Below are 13,819 nucleotides of genomic sequence, written 5' to 3'. Positions count from 1 at the left end.
GCGGGCATAGACTAGAAGGCTTGGTGGTGTTAAGATGTCAGTCCCCCAGTTTAACGCAGACCTAACACCAGCCGGTGGCGGTCCCTGCGCAGTGCGGCGCGGAGACTGCCCGGGAGAGTTCCGTGGGGACACGGACGAGCGCTGCGCGCCACGTAGAGTGACGACCGGAGTCTCGCCCGAGGTGGACCGAGGTGGAGGCCTGGTTCGTTGCCGTGCTCACCTTCAAGCCGTGGAGGTCAAGACACTGTGCGGCCGCGGGGCCTCAGCAGACCCACTGACCCGGGGGCTCAGAAACAGAGCCCCACTCGGGGCACTCGGGCTCCGGCGGGGGCGTCAGGCTGTCTTCTTGCTCCTTTGTTCACGCGTTCCTTTAAATCCTCGAGCCTTCGGCCGTAGTTACTGTTGTTGGGAAGGTACTTTTTTACGTCTTCTGTTTTCTTAGAGCCGCACCCGTGGCATTTGGGGGTTCCCAGGCTAGGGGTCCAGATGGAGCTGCAGCTGCCGGCCTGCACCACAGCCACAGCCACGCGGGATCCGAGCCGTGTCTGCGACCTACACCACAGCTCACGGCAACACCCGATCCTTAACCCGCTGAGCAGCAAGGCCAGGGATGGAACCTGTGTCCTCACGGATGCTGGTCAGGTTCGTTTCCACTGCACCACGACGGGAACTCCCTTTTCGCACTTGCTTTTTTTTTTTTTTTGGTCTTTCTGCCATTTTTAGGGCTGCTCCTGCGGCATATGGAGGTTCCCAGGCTAGGGGTCTAATCGGAGCTGTAGCCACCGGCCTCCACCACAGCCACCGCAATTCGGGATCCGAGCCGCGTCTGCGACCTACACCAGAGCTCACGGCAACACCGGATCCTTAACCCACTGAGCGAGCCCAGGGATAGAACCCACAACCTCATGATTCCTAGTCGGATTCGTTCACCACTGCGCCACGCCGGGAACTCCTCCCCCTTGCTTTTGAGTGAACCACATTTTCTGCACCTTCGGCAAGGGCTCTGGGCCCGACGGCTCCGCTGCCCTCACCGCACAGGCGCCGCCTCTCCCGTCGTCTCACAGAGCCACTCACAACCTCAGATATGTCACCACTGGGAGAGGGGCGGTCACAGACAAAGGACAGAGGTCGGAGTCACGTCCGGGGCTGCTCGGAGATGCAGTCCTCAGGCCAGTCTCGTGGACGGCTCGGTGTGGCTGTGCGCACCTGGACGGGGCCACGCGCACCCATCCCCTTGTGCCATCGGCTGAGAGGGCCTGGAAGGGCAGTAGCCACCACGTGGGTGACCAGCTCGGGTCTCGGTCTTTGCTCTTTTCTGATGGGAGCCCCGGGCACCTGGTCCTAGGGCCAGGGCAGGGAGTGTAACAAGAGCCTGGGGCGCTTCCTGGAGCTCGGCGATTCCAGCTGCCGGGCCGGCTGTGTCCTCCCACCCCAGGGCCTCTGTGCTCACTGCCAGCATGAGCGCGGTGCGTGGGGGCACCGTCCTGCCCACGTTCTCGCGTGCAGCCAGCTCTGGTGGCGTCCCCAGTGGTCACCTGTCCCCATTGCATGCTGGCTTCAACTTGGCAGGTGGTCATTAGGGCCTTTTGTGGGACGTGGCCTTGGGGCAGAGGGCAGGGCAGAGGCCAGGGCCTGCAGAAGGGGTGGCAGGGATGGGGGTGTGGGCCTGGCAGACCTAGGGCCCTGCCTGCTGGACGGGGCCTCGTGGCGGGCGTGACCCTGCTGCCCCGTGCGGACAGCAGGCGTCCCTGTGGTCAGACGGAGGCTCAGGCCAAGCAGAGCGTTGTCCTCTTTGAGACGCTTTTCCAGAACTTTGTGGACCAGTCGCGGAGAAGGCCTTGGCTGCCGAGTGCCTCCCGCCCTGGGGGCAGCACCCTGGCTGTGTCCGTCAGTCTCTTCTGCCCTCAGTGGCTACAGGCGCAGCCTCTGCCTCAAGCCAGCTCGGCACCTGCTCGCTGGGGACCGGAAACTGGCCGCTGTGTCTTTCCGAGGCTCTCCCAGGGGGGACGCCGCACACCCGGCCCCGCTCTGCAGGTGCCCAGCCAGGAGCTCGCGGGACAGAGCCGCCACCTGCTTGGAGCGCTGTCCCGGCCTCGCTGATGGGCCTCTGGCGGGCTGTGCCTGTCCCCGCGGCAGTGGCCTCGGCCCTCGCAGCGCCTGCGCGGCGCCCCTTTGAAAAGGCAGTCAGGACACTCCCTCTCTGCCCAGGCTTGGCGGCCAGGCCTGTAAAAGGAGCAGCTGTTTGTCTCTGCCCGGCCTGGGCCCTTCTTCTCCCCCTGCCCGTCCCCCTTGGCTGCCTTCCGGCTCCTGGCTCCCGGTCAGGGCTGCCGGGAGGGAGGGCGGGACTGGAGCGGGGAGCAGTGCCCAGGCTCCCGCTTTCCCGCCGCCCATTCTGAGCTGCCCCATCATGCTCGCAGGTCACGGCGGCCTCCCCGCAGACCGGGCGCTGCTCGGCCAGCCCCCCAAAACCGGACTCAGCTGCAAAATGGTGCTCCAGGCGGTCGGCAAAGTTTTGAGGTGATCGCGGGGTGGGGGGTGCCTGACGGTCCCCCGTCCCTCCCTAGGGCTCCCTCTGCCTGTCTGCTGCCACCCCCCAGGTCACGCCGCCGTGGCCTGGGTGACCGGAGGCCCAGGGCGACCCAGGCCCACCCTTGGGCTGCCCGGAACCGGCCGGTTGGGGGGCTCTGTTCGAAGCGATGTTCTCCCTGGAATCCTGGCTTCCTGGGCTCGTGGAGGGGGTGGATGGAGCCCCAGAGAGACTCGGGCAGCACAGAGGTCCCTGTGCCCCGTCTTGGCCCGCAGCAGACCTGCCTGCCCCCTCCCGAGCCCGTGGGACAGCGCCTTCACCAGCGGCAGGTGTCTGGCCTGATGTCCCGGGCAGGGGGACCAGGTTGTCCACCAGCGGCCGGGTCTGGGGAGGTGCCGGGGCCACAGCTGCTGTAGGACAGCCCAGAGAAGCCCTCCCGACCGGCTTCGCGCCTCTCTCTGACCCGCCGCCCCGGGCCTCAGGGTCCGCCCAGAGGGGTTTGGACAGAGCCCAGCGCCTCTCTGGGCTCCAGGGTCCAGGGGTCTCGCGGGCAGTCGGGCGCCTGGGGGGCTGGGGAGCAGGCCCTCCGCCCCCAGGAGGGCGGCTCGGGGCACGTCGCGGGGCTCACGCAGGACGAGGCGCAGCCGCGCTGACCCAGGTTCCCGTCTGTGCGGTCATCTCAGCTCCTCCGGGAGGGCGTGTCTGGCTCTTCTCCTTCTGTCTTTAGTCGCAACCCAGCTCGGCGGCCCCGGCCAGCGGCTGAGGCGAGGCCCGGCGCGGTGGGTGGCGCCTCGTGGACCGTGATGGTTCTCCGGCCCACGTCTCTGGCCCCCTGGGTTTCCTCTCCCTGGGGGGCTGACCCCTGCCCCACAGCGGGACTCAGGGGACTCACAGCCCAGCTGCCCTGCCACGTTCAGGAGCCGGGCTTGGAGGGCAGGGCGCACTGGCCGGGCGCTCCTCCAGGTCTGGTTCTGCCAGGAATGGTGCCGGCCCCACGCCGTGCGGGGCCCTGGGCCCGCCTGTGTGCACACGTGCTGGGCAGGGACCGAGGAAACGGGCCCCCCCAAGACAGGACGATCGCGCAGGTCCCGGCCGCGCTCTGGGGGAGGGGCCGAGGCCGTCCCCTGGGGGGTGGCGGCGAGGGTGGCGCCGGGCAGGTGTTAGAGGAGCGGCCGTCTCAGCTGGCAGGGGGAGGTCAGAGGGGCCGTGCGCCCCGAGCAGGGTGGCGCGACGAGGCTGAGGCTGCAAGTCCCGGCGGGGCGGCGCCCGTGCACGGACGGCGGGGCGAGCAGATCTGCAGCCTCGCTCGTCTGCCCGAGGGCCCCTTAATCCTGTAGAGGCCACAGGCTCCGGAGGGCAGGCTTTGCTGGGGGCACTGATACCAGGCCCTTAACCTGAGAAGAGGAGCTGTCTCCACCGCGCAGCCTGCGGGGTCGGCAGGGGTCCCATGGGGGTCTCCCCAGCTCTCGACCTCCCAGTCTCTGCTCCGGGCGGCGGCTGCGTTAAGACCCCTGAGCATGTGGCTGGGGTCGGGCGGGGCCTCGGTTTTCAGGACCCACCCCAGCCCGCGGGGCGGAACTTGGGGTTTGGGGGCGGCAAGGCCTCGCGTTTCACCAGCCCGGAGGCTCAGGCTGCGGACTCGGGAGGGTAGGCGTCCCTCCCCGTGACCACCCACGGCAGGGAGCCCTCCCAGGGTACGTCCTGTGGGGCCTGCCCGGCGCCCGTGTTTTATTTTGGGGCCATGTGCACACATCTGCAGGAGCCCGGGGACCCTGCTCCCCCATCCCGACTTTCGCCCTCTCCTTCCCAAGGCGCCTCCAAGCAGCCCCACCTGCACACCTTGCCCGCCCTCCTTCAGGGTCCCCATGGCCCCCACACCCCCAACGCCCCCCAGGTGCCCCTCCTGGTGAGGAGGGGGGGCTGCCTTCGCCCACCTTTCCTGAAGTCAGGTCCAGTGCTGCCTGCAGCTGCAATGCCCCCCCCCCCCCCCCCCCCGCCACCAGCCCTGTGCCTGGGGCCCTCCAGCCCCCAGCCCAGCACCCGTTGTGCCTGGAGGAGTCATTTGTTTTTAAAACCTGGATGCCACTCCGAGAGCAGGTCCACATGAGCCAGGGCATCCTTGCAGGGCCCTGGGGGCGTCCGTGCCTGGGGGCCACGCGGGCCTGTGGGTGGTGGGCAGCGGGCCTGGGCCAGGTGACCAGCCTTGTGATGGAGACGATGAGCCGAGCCGCGGCCTTGGCGTCTGACAGTCATTGAGTTCCCTCTGCGGCCGCCCACCCGGCCCTCGTGGCAGGTGGCTGCCCCCTGGGCCTGTCTGCCTTCCTTGGGCCCGGGCGCTTGTGGAGCCGATGAAGCAGGCAATCCCCGTGGTGCCTCCCGGGCCTGTTCTGTGGGCACTGCAGGGTCTCTTGGCAGGGTGGCTGCTGGGGCGTGTGTCGATGCTGGGGTCACATCCGACAGTCGCGGGGCCTTCCCGGTGGGGGCTGAGCGGAGCGACACTGGGTGAGGTTGTGTGGACAGCAATGCACCAGGCCAGGCGTGTCGGCAGAGGGACCTGGCTGGGCCCGTTCCTGGGGCGTGGGGACCCCCGCCACAGTAAAGGCATCAGGAGCGGGGGACGCTGAGGGGCAGCCGGGTGGGCGTCCCCAGGGGAGACCGTTGCAGGGTGTTTCCAGGAGGCCAGGCCTCTCGCAGACGGCCAGGCGGATGCAGCCTGGGGCGTCGAGTGAGGCGCCGGCCGCCGGCCCATCTGGATTCTAGGCCTTTGCTCACGGCAGGTGCGGCCTTCCTTCCAGGCCCTCCGCTGGGCTGAGGCCTGGCCTCTCCCTCCAGCCCCATCAGGGCAGCCGACCTGCCCGCCCGCAGCCAAGGCATCCGCTGTCATCCCGTCACACCCATGGGGGCGCCCGTGGGAGGGGACGCCCATGGGCCTGGGCTGGACGGGGCCCGCCTGTGACTGCAGAGCCCCGTTCTCCTGCCCGTGCGTCGCGACACGGCACAGGTGTCACTTCTGTGTATTTATTTTCTCAAGTGCCAGCCACACAGGAAGGGGCTGGGCCAGGGTCACCTGTGCCCGCAGGGGCCAAGCGTCCTGTTGAGGCTCCTGTCCTGCTGGGGGAGGGCGGGCTGCGGGGCCACCCGGGCACAGACGTGTGTCACATCCCCAGACAGGCCCTGGTCAGGCTTGTCCCCGCCCTGCCACCTCCTGGCCAGTGCCCGCTGTCTGCTCGGTGGGTGCGCCATGGAGACATGGCAACAGTGGAGACACGGTGACAGTGCAGACAGGTCAGGACCAGCTGGCTGGCGGAGGAGCCACAGACAGAGGGCACCCTTGGCCGTAGGCTCACCGTCTCCCCTGTAAGTGGAAGGCAGGCCGAGGCGCCCCGCTCTCAGTGAGCCCGCCTGTGTGTCAGCACCCCCGACGCCCGGGATGACGGCCAGGCTGCTGCCGCTCTGCCCACAGTCGCTTGTGTGAAAGTGCCCTCCTGGCAGCCGAGCCTGTGAAGGGGAGCAAGGGGGTGGTCGAGCCCAGGCCCCCGCCCCTCCATCCCTCCCCTGGATGCTGGGCTGGCCTGGGTGTGCCTGGGGCCAGGGCACGGGTGGCTGCATGCTTGGAGCACCGGGGGGCGGGGGTGGTCAGCCTGGGCTGGGCGCACAGCTGGGGGTCTGTGCAGTGGATAGAGTCTGCGGGGTGACTAGAGCCAAGGCTGGCTTGGGGTTGGGTGCCTCCTGTGGGCCAGGCCTTTGTTCCTGGGGCTGGGGACACGGGGACCTTCCAGACACGTGCAGGCTCTCTGGCGGGTGGCATGCAGCTTGGCACAGACCCGGGGTCGGGAAGAGGCCTGGGGGCGGTGGGGGGGGGCCTGCAGCAACCCCCGCCCCTCTCCAGCGGCAGTCTGTGCTCTCTGGGGACGCCCCAGGGCCCCCGAAGGCTCGTGTCCACACTTGTCCCCAGTGAGCAGCCCCACACCACCTGCCGTGGGGACCCCTGAAATGCTCACTGTACTGCGCGTGTGTGCCTGTGTGTGTGCGCATTTGCACGTGCGGTATCCACACCTGCCCCAGCTGCCCGGGCTGGCCCGGGACGTTGTGGCCCCTGCCCGGCCCTGGCCGCTGCCGGCGCTGCCCCCGAGGCCGAGGACACATTCCCTTTTAAGGCCAAGATCTGCTGTGAGAAGCTGCAGGGAAAACACTTCCCTGGCGCTCAGGGAGCATTTTTCCTTCCTGTTCCTCCTAAACAAACCACCAGCGAGTTTTCAAAACAGAAGGAGAAAAAGGACAAGGTCAGGAGCTGCAGACCTTTCGTCCCTAGGCGACGCGCGCGCGCGCCCGCGGGGCTGCGGGGACGGGGACGCGGACGCACAGACGTCTCAGGACGGAGGGCGGCAGCGGCCAGTTCGCGCCCCGTGCGAGGCCCACGGGGTGTTTTCGCCCAGGCGGCCGGGGCAGCAGCGGACACCAGGGGCCGTGGCGGGTCTGTCCCTCCGGCGCTACGGACCTCGTGCGCCCTGGGCCTGCGGGCCTGCCCGTGGTCACCCCTGTCCCGAGGCCCTGGCGGGGCCTCGCAGACGCACCGTCCTGGGGCGTTTCCGGCGAAGGCGGCCTTTCTGGGCAGTGAGGCTCACGACGGCGGTGACTGGCTGCTTGTTTTCTGAACGTCGACATCTTTCCCACCAAGAGTTGCGTCGCTCGGGCGGAAGAAGCCCGAGACTAACGCGTGCTGTTTAGGGGGTTTCCTTCGGTGCCTCGGCACCCCCAGCCCCCCAGAACCCAGTCTTCAGCCCGCAGAGGTGGCAAGGTCCCTGCAGGGTGGGAGGAGGGAGGCCCGCGGGCCCCCACCCCCGCCCCCGCCCTCGGGCCGCCCCGTTCACCCAGCTCCGGCTCCGGCCCGGGCCCCGGGGACTGGCATCAAAGCCCGCCTGGCCCGGCGTCCAGCCGCAGGCTCTGGGCCGCGGCACCGTGGCCGCGCTCCGGCCGGGGGCAGCCGGGGGGCGTCTCGGGTTTAGCTGCTGACGTCGTCGCGGTCTTTGAAGTCACGGAAAACGTTCATTCGTGTGCACGTGGCCACAGCGGGCCCGTTCCGTGTGACGTAACAGCGCTATTTGCGTGGAAAAGAACTGTTTTCCTAAGGAAACCGCTAGTGAAAAGTGGCCGTTTCGTCCAGTCTTAGAACGTCTGCTCGCACCCACTGCTGCCCCTGCCCGGAGCCCGCACGATGCCCTTAGGAGAGAGCAGGCAGGGCCGGTGGCACGGGCTGAGCCGGCAGCTCGCGAGGCCGCAGCCTGGGGTGGGTGCGCCCGGGCGTCCGGGGGCCTGGTGGGCGGCGATCATCCCTTGTCCCCGGCCGGTCGTAGGGCAGGCGCCCGGCCCCAGGCGGGGGCCGCAGTGGCTGCGGGGGCCGTGGGGTCACCCGTGGGGGGCGAGCCGGCTAGCGTGGGCCGGGCGCGCCCCCGCCTGCCCCGGGCACAGGGGGGGCAGCTTCCTCCCCGGCGGCCCCCGGCCCCCCGCGACCCCGCGCTGCCTTCTCCCCGCAGGAAGTCTAAAGCCAAGCCCAACGGGAAGAAGCCCGCCGCCGAGGAGAAGAAGGTGTACCTGGAGCCGGAGTACACCAAGTCCAGGATCACCGACTTCGGGTTCAAGGAGCTGGTGGTGCTGCCCCGGGAGATCGACCTCAACGAGTGGCTGGCCAGCAACAGTGCGCGCGCGGGCGGCGGGCGCCGGCGGGCGGGCGGGCGGGCGGCCCCGGGCGGCGGGAAGCCGAGGCGCAGGGCGGCTGGCCGTGCAGGACACGCGGGGGGTTCTGGGGGTCCCTGGGGGTGGGACCCAGTGCCCGGCGGAGCCTGTGGGAGGGGAGCCTGGCCGTGAGGCCTGCAGTGCCGGGGTCACAGGAAGGCCATGGCCCGTGGGCGGGGGGTGGACGCGCACACACTCAGACACGCACATTGGCACACACGCTCATTGGCACACCCAGACACTCATTGGCACACACACACACGTACACCCAGACACACACATTGGCGCACACAGACACACACACACACAGACACACTCCCCCCTCCCCTGGACAGGCACAGGGCTTGGGACTCACGGGATATGCCACACGGAGGGCAAGGAGCCAGCCCCTCTGAGCAGCGGTAGGCTTTGCCGCAGGGCTGGCACTGCCACGTGGATGCTGAGGCGGGGGTCCCTGGTCAGCTAGTGACCGCTGGCGGGATGTGAGTTCCGGGGCCGGGGCCGGATGGTGCTGCCCAGCCCTCCCTCCTGGCGGGGACGCCACGTGGACAGCCTCGGCACTCTGCCCTGCCCGGCGCCACCCAGGGCCATGCCGTGCCGTCTGAGTCTAAGACGTGGTTTTCATGCCTGGCCTCTCTCTTCCCTTCCAGCCACGACGTTTTTCCACCACGTCAACCTCCAGTATAGCACCATCTCAGAGTTCTGCACAGGAGAGGCCTGCCAGACCATGGCCGTCTGCAACACGTGAGTGCCGCCGCGGCCCCGCCACTGCACCCCGCCTTCTCAGACCCCCTCACCGTCCTGTGCACGGCCCCCAGCAGGGCCCGGCCTTCCTCTGCAGGGTCCCCCCGGGGCTCCCATCCCCAGGGTCTCCCTGGGGCCAGGCTGACAGGCTGCGCTCCTGGGGTCAGGGCCATTTCCGCAGGACACACCTGCTGGGTTTCCTGGGACGGCAGGGAGTGTGCAGCTGCAGGTGCTTCTCTGCCAGGGCTCCTTTTCCCCGCGTGGAGGCTCTCGCTCTGCCTGGAAGGACCTTTGCCCGTGGCTGGTCTGTGGGGCGACCCAGGGGTCTTTCACCAAGGCCTGGGGTGCTTCGCCCTCTCCTGGAAGCGTGGGCACATTCGCTTCCTGCGTAAGCGGGCGTCCCTTTTCACCACGGCTCTCAAGGGCCATGTGTGTGGAGGGGCCGCCCCTGCACCAGCCTGAGCCGCGGCAGCAACAGGAGACACTGGCTGGCGGGGCGGGACCGCCGGATCCTCCGCCCGGGGCCCTGACGGCCACAGCTCAGGGCTGGGTCGTAGGAGCACATGCAGACAACAGCCCGTTCTCTGCTCCTTGCTTGCCCAGCGAGAGCCTCCAGGGTCATGCCAGGTGTCACCTGTGTCCCCAGCTGGCCACAGCCTGACCCGGCCCAGGGTGTGGCAGTGTTGGGTGGGCAGTGCTGGGCTCAGGCCTGAGGTGAGCCGGGGGCGGGAGGACATCGCGTGGCCGAGTGGCCTCCGTAGAGCAGATGTGGCCGCAGAAGCTGGCAGTGGCGAGGGCAGTGCTGTAGGGCCGGGTGGACGCCTCCCTGCCGCGCGCCTGGGGGCTCCCCCGCAGCTCACTCCCGCGTGCCCTTCGAGTACCCGTGTGCTGGAGAGGGGGCTTCCTGAGAGAGCTCAGGGTTCAGAGTCCGGCAGACATGTGTGGACATGGGCTCTGCCAGATCGATCTTGGGGGGTCCTGAGACGTCTGCTGTGTATTTGCCTCATCCGTAACCTACTCTGTAGGGCTTTTTTAGATGTGTATGAATTGCCACGCATGTAAACGCCTTCCTAGGAACTGCTTGAGGTCAAGGAGTGGAAGCTCGGCGTTCCCTTTATGGCTCTGCAGAAACAAGCCCGACTAGGATCCACGAGGATGCGGGTTCAATCCCTGGCCTCGCTCAGGGGGTCAAGGACCCAGCATGGCTGTGAGCTGTGGTGTAGGTCACAGATGTGGCTCGGATCCGGCGTTGCTGTGGCTGTGGTGTAGGCTGGTAGCTGCAGCGCTGATTCGACCCCTCGTCTGGGAACCTCCATGTGCTGCGGGTGCGGCCCTAGGAAAAAAAAAAAGGCGTGACGGCGAAGGGACGTTTCTCAGGTGAAGAGCGCGCGGGAGGGATAAGGACAGGCGGCAGGTGCAGCTGGAAGGCGGGGCGTTGGAGGAGGCGCGGACTGCGCGGGGGCGGAGGTGCGCTGCGCCGCCCCTCTCGTTGGGGAGAGCAGGGACCCCTGGGCGCGGCTTCATCCGTGCGGGTCAGGTCAGGCCCCGGCAGTTCTTGGAGATGGACGCGCGGGCCGAAGGCTGCGTGGACAGACAGGGTCCCCGGAGCAGCCACAGCGATTCCGAGAAAGAACAGCAATGTTGGGAGAGCGCGCAGCCCAGCGTCCAGTCCTCAAACTGGTCATCACGACGGCTGGGCTTGGTGAAGGAAGCACCCCAGACGGGTGGGCGGAGGGGAGTCCAAAGGTGGAGCCACAGGCGCGGCCCCCGGACCCTTGACCAGGGTGTGCAAGACGCCGAGTGGCGGCAGGGCGGCCTTCTCAACTGACCTGTCGGAAAAAAATCCAGTCATCCCCCCCCCCTCAACCCCCAGCACAAGAAAACAAGCCTTGACCTAAACCTCACGCCTTCTGCCAGGATTAACATGAAGTGGATTCTAAATCCAGGTGTAACACCTGCGACACTGAGAGAAAACGCAGGAGGAACTCCCGTGACCCCGTGTTAGGCAGGGGCGGGCTCTTGGCCCCGACACGGGCACAGCCCCTGCTGAAGAGGAGCCAGTAAACGACTCGATCAAAACCTTGGCCTTTCGCTCCGAGAAAGACAAGAGCTCCTGCTGTGGCTCAGTGGGTTAAGAACCCGACCAGCATCCATGAGGTCGAGGGTTCGATCCCTGGCCTCGCTCAGTGGGTTAAGGATCCAGTGTTGCCATGAGCTGTGGTGTAGGTTGCAGACGCGGCTCGGATCCCGCGTGGCTGTGGCTGTGGTGTAGGCCGACGGCTGTAGCTCCAATTAAACCCCTAGCCTGGGCACCTCCATATGCCGTGGGTGCGGTCCTCAAAGGCGACAAGAGAGAGGAAAGACAAACTGCAGACGCAGGACATGTGGGAGAAGGGCTAGGACTGAAACGTGCCAAAGCTCTGAGACCTCGTCTGCTGGAGCCTCCGGCTGGGATGGGGCAGGGGACGTGGGCGGGTCACCGAAGAGGCCACCGGGCTCCCCACCCAGAGCAGGTGGGGCGGGGACTCAGGGGGCCGGTCCTGGTCCCTGCTAGAGGGAGGCAGACGGAAGCCCGTGTGACGGCCCTGCGTCGCCCGGCCTCCGAGGAGGTGCTCTGGTCTCTCCCTCGCTCACTGACAGAGGTGCCTTCGGCTGGGAAGAGGCCCGAGGGCTGGGGAGTGGGCAGGGCGGGGTGGGGGCTGCCGAGCGCCCACCAGATGCTCGTGTTTGCTCTGCTGAAGGGTGGCTTGTTGTGTTTACCTGAACCTCGTGGCTCAGGCGCAGCGAGAAGAAAAGCCAGGGCCTCCGTGTCCCCAGACACTGGCCCACTCTGCCCTGAGGACCGCCCGCCCCCTGGGTGGGGCAGGTTCCTGCGGACAGGCCCCGCACCCCACCCGGGGAGGCTGGCTTCCAGTGGTGGCGGCAGGGAGGCTCCCGAGGGCGGTGGCCAGGCTGGCAGGTCACAGACGGCTCTCTGGGAGACATGGGGAAGCGGGCTTGTCCCCTTAGGAACACACCGTCCCTGCCTCCGAAAATAAGTGGCAGCCGCAGCCGCGGCTGTTGCTTGAGGAAGCCCGGGGCGGGGCGGCGGGGCGGTGGGGCTGCGGCGCTCACGGGCCCTGTCCCCACAGACAGTACTACTGGTACGACGAGCGGGGCAAGAAGGTGAAGTGCACGGCCCCCCAGTACGTGGACTTCGTCATGAGCTCCGTGCAGAAGCTGGTGACCGACGAGGACGTGTTCCCCACCAAATACGGTGCGTGGCCTGTCCCCCGTGCCCCTCGGGGGGCGGGGCCGCAGGGGGCGGGGGCGGGGCCCGGGCGGCGGGGCGGGGCCGGGGGCGGGTTCTGGGGCAGCGGGCGGGGGCGGGGCCCGGGGGCGGGGCGGGGCCCGGGGGGCGGGGCCCGGGGCGGCGGGCGGGCGCGGGCGCTGACGGGCCTGGCCCGCAGGCCGGGAGTTCCCCAGCTCCTTCGAGTCGCTGGTGAAGAAGATCTGCAAGTACCTGTTCCACGTGCTGGCGCACATCTACTCGTCCCACTTCAAGGAGACCCTGGCGCTCGAGCTGCACGGACACTTGAACACGCTCTACGTCCACTTCATCCTCTTCGCCCGGGAGTTCAACCTGCTCGACCCCAAAGAGACGGCCGTCATGGACGACCTCACCGAGGTGCTGTGCAGCGGCGGGGGCCGCGGCGGGGGCGGCGGGGACGGGGCCGGCGGGGCCGCGGGCGCACAGAACCACGTCAAGGAGAGGTGAGCCCCGCGCCGCGGGCACCAGCGCAGAGACGGTGGCGCGCGTCCGGGCGCGCGCACGGGCCGGGCCCTCGGACGGGGAGGGGGGGGTCCGAGGGCGCCCCCCCGGCCCGGCCGAGGAGTGGGCACAGAGCCGGGGCCCGCGCGGCCCTCCCGTCGGACGTTTGCGCGCCGCTGTCACCAAGAAGCTGGGACTCCGTGGGGTCGCTCGGCACACTCTTCCGGGACTGAGTTTCCTCCGTGGGCCGGTCTGTGCTGCGGCCCCGCGCGCTCCCGGGCGCTGCGACCGCGGGGCTGCCCCGCACAGGCCGCCGCTGCAGGCCTCGCTTCCACTTCGTTTCCTTTTGTTTTCCGGGTGGGGCTGGTGTTCGAGATCCTGCCCCGGTTTCTCGCTCCTCTAGGGCCTCGGGTGGACCTTGGCTGTGGGCGGCTGAGCGGGCAGGCGGGCGGGCGTGCCAGCCCCGGCTGGGTCTGCCCTGCAGGGGTCCGGGCTGGCTGCTCAGGGCCCAGGTGCCTGGGCGGCCGGCCTGGGCCGAGCCTCGGCCGTGGGTACAAGGAGCACGTCGCTTCCCTGCTCGGGTGTAATAAAAAGAATTCTCTCAGGTCAGCGCCTCTGTGTGTCCTCAGCGTCTCAGTGACCCTTGGGGAGGCTGGCCTGGCCACACCCCGGTGGCCCCCAGCTGCTTTGCTCCCTCCCCCCACCTCTCCGCACGCCTGGGGCCTGGAGGCCTCACTGACCGATGCTGTGCTGGCCAACAGCAGGTGCCGCCGGTCCTGCCGGGTGTGGAACGCGTCCACAGAGGGCAGAAGGCTGCGGGCGGGGCTGTGCTTTGTGTCATGAGCCTCCGGGGGCCCTGGACCACTGTCCCTGAGTTGTGCGCTCTCCATGCAGGTGGCAGGGACCCTGGAGTTGGGGGCTGGAGTCGGCTGGGGGGCTTCCTGGCTTGCTGGTCACAGGGGCTCTCAGGGGTAGGTTTAGGGAGAGCTTGGGAGAGGGGCGTGTGCCTGTGGGGGGGGCTGGGCATCACAGGGCTTAGAACAGACAGCACCGCCTGGGGCACG

The 13,819-nt window shown here is 68.6% G+C and overlaps 1 protein-coding gene across 3 annotated transcripts in view; it reads left to right on the top strand.

Annotated features, from left to right (window-relative positions):
* Nucleotides 1-13,359, top strand: part of MOB2 (MOB kinase activator 2) — a 32,340-nt gene extending 18,981 nt beyond the window's left edge. For 2 of the 3 annotated variants that reach the window (XM_047774917.1, XM_047774918.1), the window contains exons 2-5: nucleotides 8,062-8,222; nucleotides 8,911-9,004; nucleotides 12,136-12,260; nucleotides 12,454-13,359. In XM_047774917.1, coding sequence (XP_047630873.1) covers nucleotides 8,062-8,222; nucleotides 8,911-9,004; nucleotides 12,136-12,260; nucleotides 12,454-12,761 — 688 coding nt within the window. In that variant the 3' untranslated portion in view covers nucleotides 12,762-13,359. Of the gene's footprint in view, nucleotides 1-2,383; nucleotides 2,518-8,061; nucleotides 8,223-8,910; nucleotides 9,005-12,135; nucleotides 12,261-12,453 lie in introns of those variants that run through there. The other variant, XM_047774916.1, reaches the window with a different exon arrangement.
* Nucleotides 13,360-13,819: the final 460 nt, after the last annotated feature.

This window comes from Phacochoerus africanus, chromosome 4, assembly GCF_016906955.1.
Source record: "Phacochoerus africanus isolate WHEZ1 chromosome 4, ROS_Pafr_v1, whole genome shotgun sequence".
Taxonomy (NCBI): Eukaryota; Metazoa; Chordata; class Mammalia; order Artiodactyla; family Suidae; genus Phacochoerus; species Phacochoerus africanus.
Note: the sequence above shows the minus strand (reverse complement) of the source record. Positions and strands in the feature narration are given on the sequence as shown.